At 34.4% G+C, this 21,563-nt stretch overlaps 1 protein-coding gene across 3 annotated transcripts in view; it reads left to right on the forward strand.

Moving 5' to 3' along the window:
- Positions 1 to 21,563, forward strand: part of ATP11B (ATPase phospholipid transporting 11B (putative)) — a 121,425-nt gene that overhangs the window by 72,104 nt on the left and 27,758 nt on the right. For all 3 annotated transcript variants that reach the window (XR_014300959.1, XM_082692305.1, XM_082692306.1), the window contains exons 19-25: positions 592 to 795; positions 6,881 to 7,034; positions 8,498 to 8,600; positions 12,102 to 12,247; positions 13,581 to 13,640; positions 15,166 to 15,293; positions 16,363 to 16,501. Coding sequence is in view for 2 of the 3 variants with exons in the window: in XM_082692305.1 (XP_082548431.1) it covers positions 592 to 795; positions 6,881 to 7,034; positions 8,498 to 8,600; positions 12,102 to 12,247; positions 13,581 to 13,640; positions 15,166 to 15,293; positions 16,363 to 16,501 (934 nt within the window). In the remaining variant the exon portion in view is untranslated. The remainder of the gene's footprint in view (positions 1 to 591; positions 796 to 6,880; positions 7,035 to 8,497; positions 8,601 to 12,101; positions 12,248 to 13,580; positions 13,641 to 15,165; positions 15,294 to 16,362; positions 16,502 to 21,563) is intronic.

Here is a 21,563-nt window from a genome sequence, read left to right on the forward strand (position 1 = left end):
GGTTTTTAAACTACAGACATGAGAAATTTTCTTATAAAAAAAAGAGAAAAATCTTCTAATTTCAAATTTAAGACTTTCTAAATAAAATAGGAGTATATGAAGACCATATATTTAGTGTGGTTCTATAAAAATCAACTTTGAAGATAAATTCTTTTCTTTTTTTTTTTTTTTAAAGATTTTATTTATTTATTTGACAGACAGAGATCACAAGTAGGCAGAGAGGCAGGCAGAGAGAGAGAGAGAGAGAGAGAGAGGGAAGCAGGCTTCCCGCGGAGCAGAGAGCCCGATGCGGGGCTCGATCCCAGGACCCTGAGATCATGACCCGAGCCGAAGGCAGCAGCCCAAACCACTGAGCCACCCAGGCGCCCCTTGAAGATAAATTCTTAAAATACAAATGTGCAGATGTTATGTTAACCAGATGATCACTAATTTGATTATTCCTATTTCTTCCCTAATGGGAAAAAATTCAATTATATCACTCTATTATAACATTAGTCAGGGAGTCAAAATTTACATTACATGTACTATCTGATTTATATTTAAAATAGTCAAAGACGTATTCTCTACTGCTAATGTTTCTTTTATTTTCAGGCTACAAGATAGAGTTCGAGAAACTATTGAAGCATTGAGAATGGCTGGTATCAAAGTATGGGTACTAACTGGTGATAAACATGAAACAGCTGTTAGTGTGAGTTTATCATGTGGACATTTTCACAGAACCATGAACATCCTTGAACTTGTAAACCAAAAATCAGATGGCGAATGTGCTGAACAATTGAGGCAGCTTGCCAGAAGGTAAGAATGTAATTATCTCATGAGTTCTGGGGTCAGCAAACTATGGCCCATGGGTCAAAGATGGCCCATTTCTGTTTTTTATAGCCCATGAGCTCAAAATAATTTTTATGTTGTCTAAAGGAAGAGAAAGAATCCAAAGAAGAGTAATATTTTGTGATGTGAAAACTTACGAAATTCATATTTAAACGTCTAAGTAAAGTTCTGTTGAAACACAGGCACATTCATTCATTTACATATCATCAGTAAAGGATTTTGCACTACAGTAGCCTGGTTGGATAGTTGTGACAGAGACCTTCTGAAACTCTTTTATCTTTTCTCACTGGTGCTTGATTTGCTACAGATTACTGTGACACCATTATAAAACAGTAATGTTTTGAGTGTCACCCATATTGCCCTATGACATTTTACTGTATTTTTAGTATCAGTATTTACCAATCATGTTCAAACAAAAGAAAAATGGACTTTTAATATACTTTTAAAGCACAGTGAAGTACTGATTATTTTATTATCAAATTAGATGGCATTGTATTTATTAATCAGTGACACTTTAATATACTACCTGTTAGAAGAGACATATTCAAAGATGAAGTATAAAATCTCATTAAAGATAGTTCTTTTGTGTTAAAATGTACAATCTCATTATATTTCATCATTAAAAGGTGGACATTTGCAATTGATTTTGATGGTAGGGAGCATAAACTTTAAACCCCAATTAAACAAAATGTTATCCTCCCACCCCCAAAGATTTCCATTCTTCTCATTGGTAGATTTATGTTACTTAAAACTTGTGCTCAATTACTATTAGTACAGTTTTTACTTAGTCAATAAAAATTTTTGTCAAAATCTGTTTCCTCTCTTTTAGTATAAGTACCTGTATTATATCCTCAATTGAGCCTCTTGGCCCACAAAACCAAAAATTAAAATATTTACTTCTACCTCATTTTTCAGAAAACACTTGTCAAACTAATTCTGATCTAATTTAATCTAATTTATTTGACTATACTGGGAAATTAATCTGCATTTTATTGTTCTGTGATAATTACCCAAGTATTTATACTCTAAGTTGATTCTTTTTTTTTTCTAAGTCTGTATTTTGTAGACAGATAACTTTATTCATGTGCTCCCTTTAACATTCTGATTTTTCACAGTGAATTTAGGATTGCTTCAGTGTAAGCATCAGGGTTGCTCATATGTAGGCATCTTAGGTCTCCTACAGGTACCTGTCATTTGTGATCTTGTGATGCTAATACAGAAAAACAAATGTGAAAAGACACAGTTATCAGTATATTTTCAGAGCTATATTCACATTTGATATGCAGGCACTGATGTGGTACTAAACTCAATTTCATCAAAGGAAAACTTATTTAAAGGATGTTTTAAAGAGATAGTACAACTCTCAGAAGGTTCTTTGCTTGAGTTCAAAAAGGGGGTTGATCTAGGTAATTATACTATAGCTTGGGAGTAGTGACACCACCACTGTGGCTGCTTAAATATTTAAATACCATAATATCAACAAGAATTCCCTAAAACATAGAAATTAATTGCTCAGAATCATTTACTTTATATATGCTTTCCAGAATATTAATCCTGATTTTAAAAGTAGTAAGTGTCCATTTAAAAAATACTGAAGACGATAAAGAAGAAATGATGGGACATAACACAATACAGACATCTAAAGATAATTATTGAATTTTAGAATGTTTTCTTTAAGTCTTCTAAATTTATGCTTCTATTGACTCTCTTAATATTATGGATAATGGATATTGTTTATTTCCCTTTTTGTACAAGAACGATATGATAAAGTAACGACTACAGTCTTTTTTTAAGACTGGCTATCTGGGGCGCCTGGGTGGCTCAGTGGGTTAAGCCGCTGCCTTCGGCTCAGGTCATGATCTCAGGGTCCTGGGATCGAGTCCCGCATCAGGCTCTCTGCTCAGCAGGGAGCCTGCTTCCTCTTCTCTCTCTCTCTGCCTGCGTCTCTGCCTACTTGTGATCTCTCTCTGTCAAATAAATAAATAAAATCTTTAAAAAAAAAAAAAGACTGGCTATCTGAAGTTTATACCATCTTTTTGGTAGAATATGTTTCTTGAAATAACCAGATAAGTCAATAGGATTTTGATTTACAGGCTTCCAGGAAATGCCTGTTCTAAAAATCTTGGTTAAGGGCACCTAGGTGGCTCAGTGGGTTAAAGTGTCTGCCTTTGGCTCAGCTCATGATCCCAGAGTCCTGGGATTGAGCCCCACATGGTGGGGAGGTCTCTGCTCAGCAGGGGGCCTGCTTCTCCGCCCCCCCCCCAGCCTCTCTGTCTACTTGTGATCTCTCTTTGTCAAATAAATAAATAAAATCTTAAAAATAAATAAATAAATAAATAAATAAAAATAAGAATCTTGGGTAGAACAAAGAATTCCATACCTTTGAAAGTTTTAGTTTATATACATTTCTTCACAAACATTGATGGTCTGCTATCTAGAATTTGGAATACAGAGTCATATAAGGAGTATTGTTTACTCTCAGAATATTTACAATGTATAGGAGAAACAGCAGTGGATATACTGTTCTAGACCTATCACTGCTGGCTTGTAACAGGCAAGAACAGAAAGCTCTGGATATATAGAAGAGGGAAGCTTAGCCTAGACAACAGAGCTCTGTGGGAAAACTCAAGACTGTGCTGTCTCCCAAAAGAAATGTTAACTGGTCATAGAGTAACATGAAAAAGCATAAGGGACAGCATATGCAAATTTCCAGAGCTGAGAGAGAAGTGATGGTAGTTGAGTATGGCCAGAGAATACAAGATGGAAAGAGGGTATGGGAAGTATTGAGACGTGAAGCCACAGAGATGAACAGATGCTGCCTACTATGTGCCAAAACTGTGAAATGCTCTGCCATATTTCCTAAATATCTCCTGGATAGTGAGATAATACAGTGACCTATAAAACCTGTCCAGAGGGGCACCTGGGTGGCTCAGTGGGTTAAGCCTCTGCCTTCGGTTCAGGTCATGGTCTCAGGGTCCTGGGATTGAGCCCCGTGTCCGGCTCTGCTCCCCTTCCTCTCTCTCTCTCGGCCTGCCTCTGCCTGCTTGTGACCTTTGTCTGTCAAATAAATAAATAAAATATTTTAATAATAAATAAATAATTAAATAAAACCTGTCCAGAGAAAACCTAATTTAGTGTGCCTTGGGAAGTTTCCAGAGGAAAACTGATCAGATCTCTCCCACTCTTAGCTGCTTGCTACCCCATTCTTCTGAGACACGTGCTCAGGCAGTGCTTAGACTGAACACAGTGGAGGGAGTACAGGTTGCTAAGTAAAATTTGGCCAATAGGGAGAAAAAAACAGTCAGTGTGGTGTTGCTTTCAAATACTGGGCAATTGATAAAAATACATTTTTTAAAATTTCACATTATAAAATATAATCATTGAATGCTTATTGGTTATAGTGCAACACAATAGTGATAAGCATACTGTGAAAGACATCATTTTAACTCACAAAGATTTTTTTATAAGACTAAAATCTGTTGATATATATTTAGTTTTTATACCTTGTTGCTCATTTAATAGTGTTCTCACTTTTGATTTAAAAATGGTGGGTATGGGGAGCCTGGGTGGCTCAGTGGGCTGGGGCCTTTACCTTTGGCTCAGGTCATGATCCCAGGGTCTTGGGATCGAGCCCTGCATTGGGCTCTCTGCTCAGCAAAAGCCTGTTTCCTCCTCTCTCTCTCTCTGCCTGCCTCTCTGCCTACTTGTGATCTCTCTCTGTCAAATAAATAAAATCTTAAAAAAAAAAAAATAGTGGGTATGACCACTAAGGAAAACAATATGGGGGTTTCTCAAAACACTACAGATAGAACTGTGTGATCCAGCAGTCCCACCTCTGGATATATATCCAAGGAAGATGCAGTCACTGTTTCAGAGGGATATTTGCACTTTCCACCATGTTCATTGCAGCATTATTCACAATAGCCAAGAATGGAAACAACCTAAGTATCTGTTGTTGGATGAATGGATAAAGAAAAGTGTGTGTGTGTGTGTGTGTGTGTGTGTGTGTGTGTAAGTAAATACAGGAGTATTATTCAGCTATAAAAAGAAATTTTTTGTGTGACATGGATGGACATTGAGGGCAGTATGCTAAGTGAAGTAAGTTAGACCAAGACAAATACATACATGTGGAATATAAAAAAGCTGAACTCATAGAAACAGAGTAAAATGGTGGTTTCTGAGGCCAGAGTATGGGGGAAATGGAGAGATGATGGTCAAATAGTACAAACTTCTAGCTTATATATAAAGTGAATAATTTCTAGAATTCTAATGTAGAGCATGATAACTATAATTAACAGTACTGTATTACATATTGTTAATAGAGTAGATCCTAAGTTAATTGTGACATCAAAAAATGGTAATTACATGAGGGGATGAAGGTGTTAACTAACCTAATTGTGGTAATCATTTTGCAATATATACGTGTAGCAAATCATCACATGGCATGCCTTAAGTGATGTTATATGTCCACTGTATCTCAACAAAGCGGGGAAAAATGAAATAAAAATGGAGGGATATATCCATTGACAGATGAATGGTTAAAGAAGATGTGGTATATACAGTGAAATACTACTCAGTCATCAAAAAAAATCTTGCCATTTGCAATGACATGGATAGAACTAGAGGGTATTATGCTAAGTGAAATAAATCAATCAGAGAAAGACATTATATCTCACATGTGGAATTTAAGAAACAAAACAGAGGGTCATAGGGAAAAGAGGAAAAAGTAAAACAAGACGAAATCAGGAGACAAACCATAAGAGACTCTTAAGCATTCGAAACAAACTGAGGATTGCTAGAGGGGAGGGAGGTAGAGGAATAGGGTAACTGGGTGATAGACATTAAGGAGGGTATGTGATGTAATGAGCACTGGGTATTATGTAAGACTGATGAATCACTGACCTCCACCTCAGAAATAATAATATATTACATGTTAATTAATTGAATTTAAATAAAATTTTTAAAAGGCACTAAGTTCAAAAAAAATGAAGGGATATTTCTCAGGCAGTCTGCTATACTGTGATGAACTGTAGTATTTTCTTTATGGATGTAACAATGCTACTTTGAGTGCTGGCCTTCAACTACATAAAGACGTTTGCAGCAGAATATAAATCTAGATGCTGCTTCTTTTATCATGAAAGTTTTATTAAGAGAGAATAGGGAGAAACAGTTGAACAAAATAGTTTGCCCAGTATTATAGTGATTCACATACTAATGCAAGCTTTTTGTCTCTTCCTGGCAACAGTTTACCCAGCTGTCAGTAATCAGATCATACTTTGAGTGGTACTCATATAGCATAGGCCCACAGAGAGGTGTTACTCATGTTCCACCATAGGAATATCTGGGGTTACATAGAAGGGGTTAATATCAAAAGACAATTTTGAGGCGTGCCTGGGTGGCTCAGTCGGGTAGAGCCTCTGCTTTTGGCTCAGGTCATGATCCCAGGGTCCTGGGATCGAGCCCTGCATCGGGCTCTCTGCTCAGCGGAGAGCCTGCTTCCTCCTCTCTCTCTGCCTGCCTCTCTGCCTACTTATGATCTCTCCCTCTGTCGAATAAATAAATAAATAAAATCTTTAAAAAAAAAAGACAATTTTGATTATTTTATTCCTTCCTGCTCCCATAGTGAATCTAGCTTACAAATTTTCCTGAACACAGTTAATTGCATTTAATTCTTTAAACTTAGGATTTTCTAAGTGTATAACTAATAATGTTTTTATTTTTATATGATTTTTCATACTAAAATTAGGGGGGAAAACCTCTGAGTGTTATAATTCACATTTTAGAAAATACAGTAACTGTATCTGTATCAGTTCATTGTAAAACTGAATATCATCTGTTTTACTCATCATATAAGTCACTCTCAGTTCTGCTTAATCTCAGCTTTGAATTCTGCTTAATCTTATAACTTAGTTTCTTCCCTGGTATATCAGTTTTGTAACCATAAAGTCTATGGGTAAATGGTCCATCTTTTTGTAAGAATTTTTGTTTACTAAATTTAAGTATAAATAATACGGCTTCAATGTATCTAACAGAGGATATAATTCTCTCTTAGAATTAAAGAGGATCATGTGATTCAGCACGGGCTGGTGGTGGATGGGACCAGTCTGTCTCTTGCACTCAGGGAGCATGAAAAACTATTTATGGAAGTTTGCAGAAATTGTTCAGCTGTATTATGCTGTCGTATGGCACCACTGCAAAAAGCAAAGGTATGTTTGTATTATAAAACACTGCAGAAAGATATTTAGATCTAAAAGGATTCTTGGGGGCTCCTGGGTGGTTCAATCAGTTGGGCATCTGACTCTTTTTTTTTAAAATAAACATATAATGTATTTTTATCTCCAGGGGTACAGGTCTGTGAATGGCCAGGCTTACATACTTCACAGTACTCACCATAGTACATACCCTCCCCAATGTCCATAACCCCACTCCCCTTTTCCAGCCCCCCTCCCCCCAGAAATCCTCAGTTTGTTTGTGAGATTAAGAGTCACTTATGGTTTGTTTCCCTCCCAATCCCATCTTGTTTCATTTATTCTTCTCCTACTCCCTTAACCTCCCCATGTGGGCATCTGACTCTTGATCTCTGCTTAGGTCTTGATTTCAGAGTCTTTAGGTCAAGCCCCACTTTGGGCTCCATGCTGGACATGACCCTACTTTTTTAAAAAAGTGAAAAATTATTCTTTAAAGTTAATGCCTTATCTAGTCCTATTTGGTAGTATGTAGTGTATGTATGTTACTAAGTGAGTCACCTCTCACATTTTGAATGTTAACCAAGTACATTGGTCTAATGACCTTTGGAATTTTCAGAGTGATTATTAGTTTCAACTATTCGTAATGACCTACAAAGTCTTTGATGAATATCAGTTTGTGATTTTGCTGAGACAGAGATTGAACTATGATAACTTAGTTTCTTCAGTTATTTAGCTAGTGAGGACCTGTTAGACTTCTGCCACTTCAGGTGGTTCTGTGGATCTCTGCTAATTTTTGCATTCTCAAATAATAATAATAATAATAATAATAATTCTTTGTTAAAAGTGGCTATTAAGTGATGAAACTTTAAGTTAAAAAGTCAGTTCTTGTGGTTTGAAGCTATATGTAAGAAATATTTACATTTCAGCTATGATTCAAGTGAGTGTTAAAATGCCTGTATTGTTATAAATCATGTACCCCGGTCTATGGAGACTAAAACTGAAGACCAAATAGAGCTAATGCCTAGGTTCTTTAAGTATGTTCAAGAATTCCAAAGAAACCTTTCTTTTGACTTTATTGAATTTAATCTTTGTGGCTTTTTAAAATTTCTTAAATTTTATGACAAGAGAAAGTAATTATCTTTCCTCTACTTCCAACGAAAAGAATAATTTCCTGAGAAAGAGAACATTTTGCCTAAGTTCAATTATGTGTAACTATTTTCTAACACAGTTATTAAGTAGTATTTAAGATTCTTGATTCCCATCATAAAATCCAAAGATAATATTCTTTTTTGCTGTGACATTTTTGAAAGACATTCCTAAATTCTCAGAAGATGAACCCCAGGGCATATTATTGTCTAATACAAAATTAATTTTTTTCATTATTCAACTATTCTTATAACTGTCATTTCAGATAAATTACTATCTACTATAAGAAAATTGAAATTTTATAATAAATAACCAATTAGTTGTATATCTTTCAGGTAATAAGACTGATAAAAATCTCACCTGAGAAACCTATAACATTGGCTGTTGGTGATGGTGCTAATGATGTAAGCATGATACAAGAAGCACATGTCGGCATAGGTGATTGATTTTTTTACTTGAATTTTTAAAGTTGGTGTACTTACTTGGTGACTTTGAATTTTCCTTTTGTGAACTGAAGTGCAGTGTCAAATATATGAATGCAATGTAGTAATAGATCAGTGTATCCCCCTCATTAAGCCCAATATTTAGGATTTTTTTAAAGATTATTTATTTATCAGATTGAAAATGAGAGCACAAACAGGGGGAGTAGCAGCCAAAGAGAAAAGCGGCTCCTCTCTGAGCAAGGAGCCCGATATAGGACTTGATCCCAAGACCCTGGGATCGTGACCTGAGCTGAAGGCAGACACTTAACTGCCTGAGCCACCCAGGCATCCTTAGGGATATTTTAATTACAAAATTTCAAGGAAATAAATACCATGTTAGTGGATTTTATCTTTGCCAAGCCCCCTTCATAATAAAGTAATTTTTACTTGCCATTTTGCAAGTACTTTCTCATTTGTGAAGTACTTGTGAAGTACTTTCTCACATCACTTTATTATTTTTAAGCTCTAAATTTGTGATTTACATAGTTCTCCTCGTGGTTTCAATTTATTGTTTTAGAGTGTTATTACTTACTCTATTTTTTAACCTAAAGATTCTTTAACCCATTCTAATGACAATTTTAGAAATAAGAAATTAAACTAAAATGATTACAAAATTTCAAATAATTTTCTAATCTAATAACCTTTATTCTAATTTCTTTTCTATTTTTGCCTAAAATTTTTGTTGGATTTAGGATACTAATAACACTTTATTATGTTTATCAGTCATTTCATATTTAAACCATATTCTGACCTGTATTCCTAAATAACTTTATTATACAAATACAGAAGCAAAGTTGAAAAGTATGAAGGTTTTTAATGAAGTAGATAAAGTTTTAGTTAGAAAAGAAGCTGATGCCTCTTCTGGAATCACCACTATAATGTTCTGTGAAGTAGTTCTCAGGTCTAATATCTCCAGTGTAACTCTCAAATCAGTTCCTTTCTCTGAGCTAATTAAATCTTCATTATGATAACTTAATTTTCTTTCTAACTTGTATTATTGTTTCCCATAAATCTCCATAACAATTTGATGATAATTTCCTATACCATACATTAAAACATAAAAAGCTACAGTATTTATAACAGTTTGAGTCTAGATGGTAACAGACCCATGAACAGAATAGATTCAAATATCTGGAAATTTATTTTATAACTTGGGAGATGTTTCAAATAAGTAGGGGAACAAATTACTTGATAAAAAAAAATTAGTATAACTGGTTTGGTTATTCAGGAGAAAAAAGAAGTTGGATTCTTTTCCATTGCTTATAGCTAAACAAATTCTAGATGGATTAAGGATTTTTTAAAAACTTCAAAGAGGGACAACTGGGTGGCTCAGTCAATTGAGCATCTGACTCTTGGTGTCATCTCAGGTCATGATCTCAGGCTCTGTGAGATTGAGCCCCAAGCCCTGCATTCATGTTTAGCAGGGAATCTAAGAGAATCTCTCTCTTTGTCCCTCTGCTCATGTGCTCTCTCACTCTCTCAAATAAATAAATAAATCTTTAAAAAAAAAATTTAAAGACCACAAAAAGTAATAGAAGAAAAGATTTAATGAGTAATCTTATAATTTGAGGTATTGGAGGATCTTTTTAGTAGAAATATCAAAGAAAGCAAGGCACTGTGAAGGAAGACATCAGTATGTGTGGCAGAAGTAAATACCCCCAAATGCAGATTTTAAACATGAAACTAATGAAGAATATTTGCAAAACAGATGACGAAGTCTTAATATTTCTGGTATGTAAGGTCTTAACAAATTAAGGAGTATGAGGAAAACACTTTGGTAAAATATGCAGAAGGATGTGAGTCATCAGTTGTCACAAAAGGAGATATCTAAAATGAGGACTAAATGCCTAAAAATAGTATTCAGTCACTAAACAAAAAATGCAAGTTAAAATTGCCTATGAGGTTGGCAAAAATTACAAAAAATTATAAACCTGGAATGGGCAAAGATATAGAATTATCAAATCCTTGTATACAATATTAGCAAGAGCGTAAATTGGTATACCCTGCATTATTTTGTATAACAGAATTTTCAATGTGTGCCTATTGGCCTGGCAATTATGTATCCAGGAATTTTTTTCTGAGAAAGATAAATGAATAGGTTGACAAAAACATATGTTATAAACAGTGTCCATAATGTATTAAATGACAATAGCAGATCACAAAAAATCTCATTTTGTATATTTGTGTGTATGTGTGTGTGTGTGTATGTATATATATATAACACTCACCCAAAAAATTCAGAAAGAAAAATTCTAAAAGGATATAGACCAAAACTAGTAGTCTTCTCTAGGTGTTATAAATGTAATTATCTTTACCTATACATTTTGGAAAATTTTAATCCTTTTATGATGAAAATAAATTATAATTTTGAAAAATCATTTTTCAAAGCTGTTTCCAGATTGAAAAAATAAAGTTGGCTTATAATAACTCTTTTGAAACCTAAAGAATTACTGTAATCTTAAAAATGTAGTCATATTTACCAGATAAAATTATGTACTGACTTCAGGTGATACTGTACACTTTTAAAAAGCATATTTTGTCCAGCCTCAGTTAGATAAAATAACAAGGAAGGGGCAATATAGTCACAATAAACAGACATTTAATATGATGAGTTGCTACTTCATGTGTAACTTTTTATTTAGGTACAGTTGTGGAAAGATAAAAAGTTACGAGTGTGATAGCTTTTCTCACTATTAATTATGCAAGAATTTTTAGCATACCTTATATACAATTTTTGTTAAGTCTTTGCTCCATATAATGTTTGTTACAGTTATATTTATTGAAATAGTTCATGCCTATTGAATCCAATAATAAATAAAGAGCACATTTTGTTTGACTTGTGTGTGAAAGTTTTAAAACCATTAAACATGCTTATTTTTGCTAGGTTGGAATCATTCAATTTGGATATTTTTTATATGTTCATTGGATTAAAGTTTTTTTATTAATTATTTCAGTTAGCCACTGTTAGTACATCATTAGTTTTTGACGTAGTGTTCAGTGATTCATCAGTTAGGTACAATACCCAGTACACATCACAATACATGCCCTCCTTAATACCCATCACCGTGTTACCCTTCCCTTCTGAGACCCTCAGTTCATTATATAGCATTTTCTCCATTAGGAATCTATTAGCTAGTACTCCGTGTCTATTAATGTAAAACTCGATGTTCTTATTAGATCCTGAACTTTCAGTATTATTTTTATATTAGTTGTATTTTATTTTTTTGTTGTATTTTATTATATGCTGAGTCTTTGAAACTTGATGTTACGTGCCTTGTATTAATTACCTATTTAAGTTGAACAACCTTTTGAGAATCTACTCTCTGCTATATATTAAGATATAGTGATCCTAAGTTCAGGTTCAGCTGCTATCGGTAATTAAGATATTGCAGATGAATCATGAAAATCACACTTAACAGTTATCAGTGAACTTGCCATTTTGTCTTCTTTATTGCAGGAATCATGGGTAAAGAAGGAAGACAAGCTGCAAGAAATAGTGACTATGCAATAGCTAGATTTAAATTCCTCTCCAAATTGCTTTTTGTTCATGGTCATTTTTATTATATTAGAATAGCTACCCTTGTACAGTATTTTTTTTATAAGGTGAGTTTCATGGAGATATTATACAATCTTTTACAAACTTTTAAAAATTGTTTTCATAAGTAAAAATAACAGTTTATGGAATAGATCAAGATTTTTGTTATAAATCTAATGTTTACTGACAGAAAGCAAATCAGTGGTTGCCTGAGGCCAAGGGTTCAGGTGATAGCACCAACTGGAAAGGGATATAAGAGAACTTTGGATGATAGAGTTCTGATTTGATTATGGGGGTTGTTACATGGGTATATACATTTGTCAGCATCAAAATTCACACTTAAAATTGGTATGTTTCATTCTGTGTGAATTAGAATGTAATTAATTTTATTTCTTCCATGTTTTTTTGTCCTGAACTAGTAATAAGTTTTAAGTTAAGTCCAATACAGTGATTTAAAGCAGAGGTTCTTCCTTTTTTGTGTGCCATGAGTGACCTTTTGGTACTCTAGCGAGTTATATGAACTACTTATTAAAGGAGGTTAAAATTCATAAAGTAAAAACATTGGATTATAAGAAAACTAATTATGTTGAAATACTGTTTTATCTCTTAACCCCTTTGGAGAAGGTGAACTTCAGTGGAGCCTATGTTAGGAGCTGCTGGGTACCAAGGCATTTAGTATCCTGTGTTGCATATATTCTATAAATAATAGCTACAAGCCAATGAAAAAACACAGGTAGATTGCATATTGCTAATAAATGATGGTGGCAGTGTTTCTCTACCTTATTAGCTTTTGCTGTGATGTAAGTATATTGAAATGGAAAGATATTTCCCTAGTTCCATTTATTGTTTTAAACATTTTTTTTATTTTAAAGCTATTACTGCCTAAAGTTTAATAAACTATACTTATTGTATTGTATATGAAAAGTATTGAATAATAGCTGGAAGGTTTTAAATTCAAAATTATGACATTGCTGGGGCGCCTGGGAGGCTCAGTGGGTTAAGCCGCTGCCTTCGGCTCAGGTCATGATCTCAGGGTCCTGGGATCGAGTCCCGCATCGGGCTCTCTGCTCGGCAGGGAGCCTGCTTCCCTCTCTCTCTCTCTCTGCCTGCCTCTCCATCTACTTGTGATTTCTCTCTGTCAAATAAATAAATAAAATCTTAAAAAAAAAATTATGACATTGCTTAGCAATAAAAGTCAAAGGTATTTTCATTCTGACATTTGTGGCACTGCTTAGAATTCTTTTAGACATTTTTAAATGATGGGACAAGTTCTTATGAGCAGATCCTCTACTTACATGTCTACTGGGATTTTGTTTCTGGCTTTTTAATAGCTATTTTTAGAAATCATTTCTCTTTTAGACGCAACTATTTTAATTATTTTCATTTAATCTTGTTTTTCAGAATGTGTGCTTTATCACACCCCAATTTTTATATCAGTTCTACTGTTTGTTTTCTCAACAAGTAAGTAAAGAGAAGCTTTTGATTTATCCTTTTTAGAATAAGGTATGTGTATTCGGTTTTTGATACTTGGAGGGATTTTTTTATGTTTTTCCTATTCCTGCTAATAGACAAAACTTCCCTAATTAGTGTATTTGATCAGTATAACATTGATAATATTTATTCTGATTTTCAAGTTGAAGTGAATGTTAATACCAAAGTATATTTTAATTCTGGATGCTTTCTATAAAATAGATACTAACTCTAAACAGCTTGTGAAAGAATTTGGGTAACTTTTCAAATTATGTGTAATACTTCTGTAAACTGTATCAAGCGATGTCAGGATAACTAATAGGGAGATTACCTTATTTATTTTTTGACAGAATTTCTTTGGCTTGGGAAGAAAGCTTAATGGCTGAGTCCAGGAATGATATATATGCTTTATCTCAGAAGCTAATTCTAAATAATTGATAGAGACCACCAGACCAAGAACGCTACATTGAAAAGTTTTCTAAAGCTATAAGCTCAGAGAAAAAACCCTGTAATTTGTTAGTAGTAAGCTATAGTAAGCACATGTAAGCTATAGTAAGCTATGTGGGTCTGTGGTTGTACACATGTCACATAGTTGCCATTCCTGATCTACTCTTATTTTATAGAAAATAAAATGGAAATCCACAGAAATTAAGTAACTTGCCCAAGATCATATAGCTAATAACTGTACCATACTAGGACCTACAGCTTTTGACTAACTGAGCATCCTTTTCATGTACCACACTATACATCCCTAATTGATCAAGACTATTATTCTAATTAATTGAAATAATAAGAGCTTGGGGGCACCTGGGTGGTACAGTCTGTTAAGCATCTACCTTCTGCTCAGGTCATGACCCCAGGGTCGTGGTATTGAGCCCTGGGTTGGGCTCCCTGCTCAGCAGGGAGTCTGCTTCTTTCTCTCCCTCTGCCCTTCCCCCTGCTCATGCTCTCACTCTTTCTCAAATAAATAAAAATGTTTTTTAAAAAGAAATAAGGATTTAGTTATCTTTGGTTTTTCATGGGTTGTCTTTATCCTTAATCACTGTTTTTACTTCTGTTTACAACCTGTAACTTCCAATTCCAAATACCTGCTTGGGCTTTAGATCATGCCTTAAAGGAAATGTAGGACTTAGATAGTAAGACAGAGCCATAAAAACAAAACTATTTGTATAGTATATCAAAGGAATAATAAAAAGCCTGGGATGCACATAGGAGAATTGTGTAAAATTACATCACACTGACCAAATTGTGAAGAATCTTGAAATGTAGGTGCAAGTCACTTATAAATATGGATCATTTGACATAACAGAATGTTCCAACTCCCACAAGAATATAAATCTGAATATTATATGTTTATGTCTATATAAGAAATTAGAATTATTAAAATTGATTTTTGTGTAAATTGAAAAAGCTATATAATTCTCATGTTTATTTTTAATATACATATTTGTGATTATATATATAACAGTAATACATAGTTTAGAATCTCAAAATTCCTACCAATTTCTCTTTCTAGACACTATATGACAGCGTGTACCTGACTTTATACAATATTTGTTTTACTTCCCTACCTATTCTGATATATAGTCTATTAGAACAGCATATAGATCCTCATGTATTACAGAGCAAGCCCACCCTCTATCGGTAAGTATTTTCCAGTATTATATGTCCATAACACTTTTGATTGCAAATAATTATTACATAGTTAATCAATTTTTGAAAGCACTTTAAAAATAAGCAAATACATTGGGAAGTGTCTTGGTGATTAATACTTTACTAAGGAAAGTAGTTTATGGTTTGTAATTGTTGAACATCAAAGAAAAATTTGAATAACTTTACCAGTGTTTTTAGGAATGAACACTTTCATACTAGGAATGTGTTGGGCAATTGTGTAATTTACATTTACTGTTTAAAACCCGTAGTATTTCATTTTATGTACACAAAAGCAGTTATTCAGTAATTGGTTATCTCTAGAATTCTAAGAAATTAGTTCATGTTGTAGCATTGACAAATTAAGAATCATAATCAGTGCAAAATGTGGGGTTGAAGACATTAATTCCAATTCCAGATCTTCTGGGTTATCCCTTTTTCTTCAGAACCAAGTAAGTGATCACAGAGTTGTGGAGCTATTCCTCAAGACCAGCTAGCTTATGGTTCCCTCATTAACCTGATGTCCACTCTTATAAAGGTATTCAGTCATCCAGAAATGGCAGTAACTCACCTTGATTTTCCAGGATACCTAGGACTGGGCTTGACCTAAGATTAGGATAGGCTGTTCTTCCCATAATAGCTGTTGATGGATATGAAATGGACTAGGAGCCTCAGTGCTGAACAAAAGTAAAATGACTCCACTAAAAAAAAAGAGACAGTCTTAGCAGAGTGACTGAATGTTAACAACAGAATATAATACAGATAGATCAACTTTTCACAACTAAACTGAATTACTTTGTCTATGTTATGTTCCTTTCTTAAATGAGAAAATGTATTTGAATACATTAGGTGAACTATAAGCTGTTACACATATATTATTATAAATAGTGATTTGTAAATTCAGGTTTATTCTTTCTGCTAATATTTTCAAGCAATGTTAAATTAAAAATCTATCTTGTTTTTTAACTGTCAAATTGTAGTAATCATTTAGTAGGTAAATAATAAATATGAATCCTAATATGCTCCTTTTCTTTTTTCTTTTTTTTTTTTTTTAAATATACAGAGACATTAGTAAAAACCGTCAACTAAGCATTAAAACATTTCTTTATTGGACCATCCTGGGTTTCAGTCATGCCTTTATTTTCTTTTTTGGATCCTATTTTTTAATAGGAAAAGATATATCTCTGCTTGGAAATGGCCAGGTAAAATATATCATTTTTTAAAGAATATTTGTTAATAGCCTGATTAAGTTTGATTTTTCATAACTTTCATTTTAAAAAAAGTAAAATTCAACTCAAATTATAAAATTGTAGATATTAAATTCAAATGCCGTTATAAAAAGATTTCGAATAAAAGTTAAAACAAATATAACACAATGTATTCTTAATATGAAACTCAAGTTACTAAACAATTTTGATATTGAAAAATTAATTCAGGGACAGCTGGGTAGCTCAGTCAGTTAAGCATCTGACTCTTGATTTCAGCTCATGTCATGTCTCAGGGTCATGAGATCCCACGGTACATCAAGCTCTGTGCTCAGTGGGGAGTCTCCTTAAAGATTCTCTCCCTCTGCCCCTCCCCCCACACATAATCTTTCTCTCTCTCTCTCAAATAAATCTTTAAAAAAATTATTTCACACAAGGGGATATGCCTCTGAATGCTGTTCACTTCAGGATAGTGTTTTAATAATAATTACTGTCTATTTAGTGCTTAATATTTTGGTAAGTGCTTTACATGCTTCATCTCCATTAATCCTCTCGATAATCCTGTTGGAGAGAGATTATGACCCATATTTTTCATATGAGAAATGAGGACTTGGTGTTTAGTTTTTGCTTTTAATTCTGTGAAAAAAAATTTTTTTTTTGTATGCTTAGGAAGTGCTCCTTACTCTTCAGTACAGAGCCAGGGAGTGGGGTGAGGGAGTGGTGGTTTTAGGCAAGGGTGAGAGAGACAGAGAGAGACTATCAAGCAGGCACCATGCCCAATGCAGAGCCCATTGCTGGGCTTGATCTCCAGACCTTGAGATCATGACCTGAACCAAAATCAAGAGTCAGATGTTTAACTGACTAAGCCACCCAGGTTCCCACAAAGGTCAAATCTTTATGAAGGTAAATTGTTTGGCCTCTGGTACAAAAGTTTTTTCTCTTTACCGTGTATTAATTATCGGTTTCCTTTTTTTTTTTTAAACTCAGGTTGTAAATCATTAACTTCTTTTCCCTTTTAGCCTACCCATTCTAGCACTCAGATACATACCACTAGAAATTAATATATACCACTAGAAATTAATCTCCTAGTCCTGGCCACCAATACTAGGTACAGTGGAAAAGAAGCCTACATTGGGATCAGGTGCCTTGGAGCCACATCCTGACACCGGAAGTTATTTGAGTGATTTGAGATGAGTTAGTTAACCCTCTAAGACTCAGTTTCCTAACCCACAAATTTATAGGAATATAATCCTTACCTTATAGGTTTCCTTTGAGGATGAAATGATATATGTAGAGCATTGGGCACAGTGACTAGCATATAGAAGTACTCAATAAGTCTTGGCAGTGTTAGTTGTTATTTTTACCATCCAGTCATTATTTCGAAGACCCCATCCTTCCCAATCCCTTCTGATCTACTTCTCCCAGAGTCTCTCCTCTTTAAATGTGTAGGTTAAACTGTCCTTGCTGGCTCTCTGAGAACATGCAGTGCTCGTTTCTCCTTCCAAACCATTGTTACATTTCCTCTAGAGGAAATTCCCAAAGTCTGTCTTACGACTGACTGACAGTTCTTCAGAGTTGAGTCCACAGAGCTTTGTCCTTTGCACCCTCTTACATCTTCCTGGTCTGAAATCTCTTTAGACATCTAGCCCATGTCTCATTGTTCAGCACTGGATGTGTTTGAATGCTTTCATTTTCCAGTAATTATTCTTTATGCCCAACAAACAGTTGTAAACCTGAAGTAGAAAACATTATTAAAGAGAAGTCCTGGGAGAGAAGTGGCTCAAGGTCAATATGAAGTTGATGCAAATAAGTGATCCTGAGAGAGGAGCAGGGAAGAGTTAAAATAGTTTGGAGTCCAGGGAGAGTAGGACAGTTCATGGGAAATTAAGGTGGTTCTTCCATTTTCTCTTAAAATACAGCAGTTTCATCTTATCACAAATATTTGGGCAAAAGTCACAGATTGGTTATATGGTGGGTATATTATGTGGGTTATCTTCTCATTTTCAAAGCTAAAAATGAGCTTAACATAAAAGTTTGAGTTATTTCTGTAATCCAACAGGATCACCATTTTTTAAAAAAAATTTAAATAATTTTGACAAAAGGTAAACCTTCTATAAAATATTTGTTAGAAATCTTGATGTTGGGCCACCTGAGTGGCTCAGTGGTTTAAGCAGCTGTCTTTGGCTCAGGTCATGATCCCAGAGTCCTGGGATCGATCCCCAGATCAGGGTCCCTGCTCAGTGAAGAGCCTGCTTCTCCCTCTGTCTCTGCCTGCTGCTCTGCCTACTTGTGCTCTCTAGCTCTCTAATAAATAAGTAAAATCTTTAAAAAAAAAAAAATCTTGATGTTACTTTGTTTTTGACAAAAATTTGGTTTTATTTTAAGTTTTTATTTTGATTCCAGTTAGTTTACATACAGTGTTATATTAGTTTCTAGTATACAGTATAGTGATTTAGCACTTCATGTTTCACCCAGGGCTCATTACCACAAGTGCACTTCTTAATCCCCATCATCTATTTAACCCATCCTCCCACCCCTCTCCCTTACGGTAACCCATCAGTTTGCTCTCTATATAATTAAGAGTCTGTTTCTTACTTTGTCTCCCTGTCTCTTTTTTCCCTTTTGCTTGTTTGTTTTATTTCTTAAATTGCACACATGAGTGAAATCATAATGCTAAGTGAAATGAGTCAGTCAGATCTTGATATAACTTTAAAAATTTTTAAGTCTTCCAGGGGCCCTTGGCTGGCCCAGTCAGTAGAACATGTGACTCTCAATCTCAGGGTCATAAATTTAAGCCCCACATTGGATGTAGGGATTACTTAGGACTATAAAAAAATTAATTAAAAAATTTTAAGTTCTCCAAAAATAATAGAAATACTGACTTCCATGAAAACATTTTTTTTTTAAAAAACAGCTTCATTGAGGAACGCCTGAGTGGCTCAGTCGGTTAAGCATCTGCTTTTGGCTCAGGTCATGATCCCAGGGTCCTGAGACTGACTCCCACATTGGGCTCCTTGCTCAGCAGAGAGCCAGCTTTTCCCTCTGCCTGCCCCCCACCCCATTTGTGCTCCTTCTCTCTCTGTCTTTCTCTGACAAATAAATATATAACATCTTTTTTAAAAATAAATTAAAAATAAAAACAGCTTGATTTAGTTGTATTTGATATATAGTAAACACACTAAAAATATATCATTTGAAGGGCATCTGAGTGGTTCAGTTGGTTAAATGTCCAACTCTTGATTTCAGCTCAGGGTCTCAGGGTCTTGAGATTGAGTCTGGCATCCAGCTTCATGCTGGGCATGGAACCTGCTTAAGATTCTGTCCCTCTCCCCTTTCCCCTTCATTCCCCTTCCCCACTCACGCATTCTCATGTGTACGTGTGTGCTCTAATAAATATATATGTGTGTGTGTATTATATACACATATAATTTGATGCTTTTTAAAACATTTTTACTTCAAGTTAGTTACCATACAGTGTTATATTAGTTTCAGGTGTACGATATAGTGATTCAACAATTCCATATGAAACCCAGTGCTCATCATAACAAGTGCAGTCCTTACCCATCACCAGTTTCACTCATCCCCCCACCCATCTCCTCTCTGGTAACCATCTCTGGTTGTTCTGATTGTTCTCTATAATTAAGTTTCTTGTTTTGTCTTTTTTGTCCACTTCACTGGTTTGTTTTGTTTTCTTAAATTCCAAATGAGTGAAATCGTATGGTATTTATCTTACTCTGACCAACTTACTTCATTTAACATTATACTCTCTAGTTTCATCCATGTTATTGCAAATGGGAAGATTTCATTCTGTTTTTATGACTGAACAGTAGTTCATTGTATATATGTATCTCCTTTTTACCCATTCATCAATCAGTGGACACTTAGGCTGCTTCCATAATTTGGCTATTGTAAATAATGCCGCTTTAAACATAGCGTTGCATGCATTTCTTTGAATTAGTTTTTTGTATTTTTTGTAAATACCCAATAATGTAAACTGCTGAATCATAGGGTATCTCTATTTTTAACTTTTTGAAGAACCTCCATACTGTTTTCCACAGTGGCTACTCCAGTTGGCATTCCCACCAACAGTGCACAAGGGTTTTTTTTCTCCACGTGCTCACCAACACCTTTTGTTTCTTGTGTTATTGATTTTAGCCATTCTGACAGTTGTGAGGTGATACCTCATTATAGCTTTGATTTGTATTTCCCTTATGGTAAGTGATGATGAGCATCTTTTCATGTGTCTTCTTGGCCCTTTGGATGTCTTCTTTGGAGAAATATCTGTCCATGTCTTCTGCCCATTTTTAACTGGCTTATTTGTGTTTTAGGTGTTGAGTTTTCTACGTTCTTTATATATATTGAATGCTAACCTTTTATTGGCTCTATCATTTGCAAGTATCTTCTCCCATTCTGTAGACTGCCTTTTAGTTTTGCTGATTGTTTTCCTCACTGTGCAGAAGCTTTTTATTTTGATGCAATCCCCACAGTTTATTTTTGCTTTTGTTTCCCTTGTGTCAGGAGACATATATAGAAAAAAGCTGTTAAGGCTAATGTCAAAGAAGTTACTGCCTATGTTCTCTTCTGGGATTTTTATGGTTTCAGGTCTCATATTTAGGTCTTTCACCCATTCTGAATTTGTTTGTGTGTGGTATAAGAAAGTGCTCCAGTTTATGTTGCATGTTGCTGTCCAAGATTTCCCAAAACCATTTGTTGAAAAGACAGTCTTTTTTCCATTGGATATTCTCTCCTGCTTTGTAGAAGAATCTGATCCTTTTTTTTTTTTTTAACTATCTTAACATTTTTAAGAGGACAGTTCTGTAGTGTGAAGTATATTCATATTGTTGTGCAACAGATCTTCAGAATTTTTTCATCTTGAAAAGCTGAAACTCTATAAACAACCACCCAACTCCCCCTCTTCCCAGCACCTGGAAATCACCATTCTACTTTCTGTTTCTATGAATTTGACTACCTATGAAGTCACTTTTTTCAAACTAATTAATTGGGAGGTAAACACCAATGAAAAATGTTTATTTAAGTAGATTAAGAGGTACCTAAGGAC

This window comes from Mustela nivalis, assembly GCF_964662115.1.
Source record: "Mustela nivalis genome assembly, chromosome: 1".
Taxonomy (NCBI): Eukaryota; Metazoa; Chordata; class Mammalia; order Carnivora; family Mustelidae; genus Mustela; species Mustela nivalis.